The sequence below is a fragment of the Corylus avellana genome, chromosome ca2 (assembly GCF_901000735.1).
Source record: "Corylus avellana chromosome ca2, CavTom2PMs-1.0".
Lineage (NCBI taxonomy): Eukaryota > Viridiplantae > Streptophyta > Magnoliopsida > Fagales > Betulaceae > Corylus > Corylus avellana.
This window is the reverse complement of record NC_081542.1, coordinates 27451727-27454964: the sequence shown is the minus strand read 5'-3', so window position 1 is coordinate 27454964 and position 3238 is coordinate 27451727. Positions and strand designations below refer to the sequence as shown.

The following is a 3238-nucleotide window of genomic DNA, read 5'->3' as shown; positions in this document are numbered from 1 at the left end:
AAGTATTATATAACAAAAATGGTACTTAACTGTAACATCCACTTTTGTTATTAAAATATTGGAAAAATTTTACTGAACACTTCTGAACTTCTACCTGTTTTGAAATACTTCTTTAAACTTTAAAATCTTTCAATTTAGTCCTCTGAACTTTCAATTGGTCTCAATTTGGACCCCTACATTAATTTTAGCAGTTCAAAAAAAAAAAAAAAAAAAAAAAAGGAAGAAAAGGACCAAAATATCCAAGATTTTTGTTATTTTAAAAAAATAAAATAAAAAAAATGTTTTGGAAGTTAGAATTTTATACAAAAGTTAGAGGTATATATGTCATGTAACGTTTGAAATCTGACGAAGTGGTCCAAATTGAGAGCAATTGAAAATTTAGGAGACTAAATTGAGAGATTTTGAAGTTTTAGAGAGGGTTTATCAAATCGGATAGAAGTTTAGGGGTCTTCAGTGAAGTTTCCCCTAAAATATTTGAAATCGACGCTTCTAATAATAAGTAATGCCTTAAAAGATATGAATATGGGGCATCAAATTCAGGCATGATTCCAATGTAAAAAAAAAAGAAAATGTTGTTTTTCTTTCTATATATATATATATATAGATTGTTGGACTTGGTCACAAGTTATTAAGTAATTTTAGATAATTCAAATAGTACCACTGACCCAATCCCCATCAAACGTGTGAATCATGTACTTAATTAATATGACCTTTTCATATACAAGTCAAGTCTTTTAACATTTGCTCCAGTCCACTACGATTCCGCGTGAAACTCTTCCTCTCTTCCTATTATATATACCCTCTTCATCTCCCCCACATCCCCTCAACATTAATCTTCACCTTCAAATCCCAAGGATTAATTCCCAGGTGATCGATAATCATGGCTCTATCCACAATGATCTACAATCATCTTCCCACCACACAATATTCCACCATGACCAGGATTTCTGTAGTCCATGCCCATCAACAAGCTCTTCTTGATCCCCCAAAAACAAAACCATCAAATCCTGCTTCACGCCTCGCCGAATCGCTCTCACATCTCCTCCACCTCCATCTTGAAACCCCTCCTCGTACGGAGCTTCACCAATCCATTTGGGACTCTTTTAGTGAAGAGAAACCCTCCACTCCCACAACTTCTCCCAAGGAGGTGATAGCGCACAAGTGGCGTGAGATCCACGGTTCTTCAGATTGGGACAATCTTTTGGATCCTCTTCCACCTTGGCTCCGACGAGAGGTTGTCAAATATGGAGAATTCGCACAAGCAACATACGACGCTTTTGATTTTGATTCTTTCTCCGAGTATTGCGGGAGTTGCCGCTACAACCGCAAAAACTTGTTTGAGAAACTAGGCCTCACTAAAAATGGCTACAGAGTCACCAACTATATTTATGCCATGTCCCACATAGATATGCCTCAGTGGCTGGAGAGGTCACATTTGGTTAACACGTGGAGCAAAGATTCCAACTGGATGGGATATGTGGCGGTCAGCGATGACGAGGAGACACGTAGGATCGGACGGAGAGACATTGTGGTGGCGTGGCGTGGAACCGTGGCGCCCTCGGAGTGGTACGAGGATATGCAAAGGAAGTTAGAGCCATTTGGGCAGAGAGATGCCAAAGTTGAACACGGGTTTCACAGTCTTTACACTTGTAAGAATGAATCTACTAGGTACAACAAAACAAGCGCCTCAGAGCAAGTGATGAAAGAAGTGACAAGGCTTGTTGAATTGTATAGGGAAAAAGGTGAACAAGTTAGCCTTACAATCACCGGTCATAGCTTGGGTGGCGCATTGGCTCTCCTCAATGCTCACGAAGCCGCATCAACCATCCACGACCTTCCCGTCAGCGTGATTTCCTTCGGCGCTCCGAGGGTCGGAAACGTGGCTTTTCGAGATGAGCTTCATCAGCTAGGAGTTAAAACATTGAGGGTGGTGATTAAGCAAGACATGGTCCCTCGGATGCCGGGACTTGTATTCAACGAGGGTTTACAAAAATTTGATGATATAACGGGGACTTTAGAATGGGTTTACACCCATGTTGGAGCTGAATTGAAGCTCGATGTTCGTTCATCGCCTTACCTCAAACGAGGATTGGATTTGGCAGGGTTCCATAGCCTCGAGACATACCTTCATCTTGTCGATGGGTTTCATAGTACTAGCACAACATTTCGGTCTGATGCGAGGAGGGATGTTGCCTTAGTGAACAAGGCATGTGACATGTTGGTTAATGAGCTTAGGATCCCACGTTGTTGGTATCAATTGGCCAACAAGGGATTAGTTTGTAATGCTCATGGGAGATGGGTAAAACCAAAGAGAGATCCTGAAGACATACCTTCACCTGCTAGAGAGAAAACTGTTCATCTTTTTGTAGATAGAATGCAAACACAAGATGTACTTGAATCTGTACTATATGCTGTATAAACTATTAATTTTTTGTTATAAAAAAAATTTTTTAAAAAAAAATTAAATTATGTGAGGACATATTTGGTTTGGTCTTAAGCCTAGCTCTAATAATTAATATCTAAAGCTATCATTCACACATACTCATAACCATATTTTTCCGGAAGAGAGAATGACGAAATTAAAAAATAAATAAATACAACATTTCTACCAATATTTGAAACAATATTTTTACTTATTTGCTTCAAACTAAAAACTTTCTTAGGAGTGAGAGTGCGTTTTTAGAATATTACGACTGCCGATGAATAATTTGATGCGAATTATATCCTATTTTAAAGGGAGATTTGGGAGAAATAGGATCACATCAAATTAACGTGATTGTAAGGACGTAAGACACTATATTAAGTTATAGTGGAGTTGGATGGAATAACGAGACGAAAATGGTTTGTCTTGAATATATATATACTCGCCTTAATCTACAATCCCATCATCAATGTTTTTCTCGAAACTATTAATTGTATTAATGTTCCCAATAAACTTTTTTTTAAAAAAAAAACATATCATAGTATCATACTTATTAATTGATAAAAGTTGCGAGCCTAAAGCTCTTACAAACAAAGCAAAAAGCTCTGAAGTAAATCATAGCCGAAGCTAAAGATACAGTCATCAACAACAGACCAAATCAACCAAAACACAGCATCCGCTAACCTATGACTAAATATCAGGTTGAAAACTCAGATCTGCATCAAACAGACACCATCTAAACTAATTAATAAACAATATCAATGTTCCCCCAATAGCCAAAATACCCTTAATAAAATAATATATATAAGGATATTC

At 37.6% G+C, this 3238-nt stretch overlaps 1 protein-coding gene across 1 annotated transcript; it reads left to right on the top strand.

Annotated features, from left to right (window-relative positions):
- The first annotated feature begins 880 nt into the window (after window positions 1-880).
- Window positions 881-2419, top strand: LOC132169492 (phospholipase A1-Igamma1, chloroplastic-like). The gene has a single exon (XM_059580521.1). The coding sequence runs from the start codon at window positions 881-883 to the stop codon at window positions 2417-2419; it is 1539 nt and encodes a 512-aa protein (XP_059436504.1).
- The last annotated feature ends 819 nt before the right edge of the window (window positions 2420-3238 follow it).

Coding starts and splice junctions, on each gene's coding strand:
- LOC132169492 (XM_059580521.1), top strand. CDS start 881: ATGGCTCTATCCACAATGATCTACAATCATCTTCCCACCACACAATAT.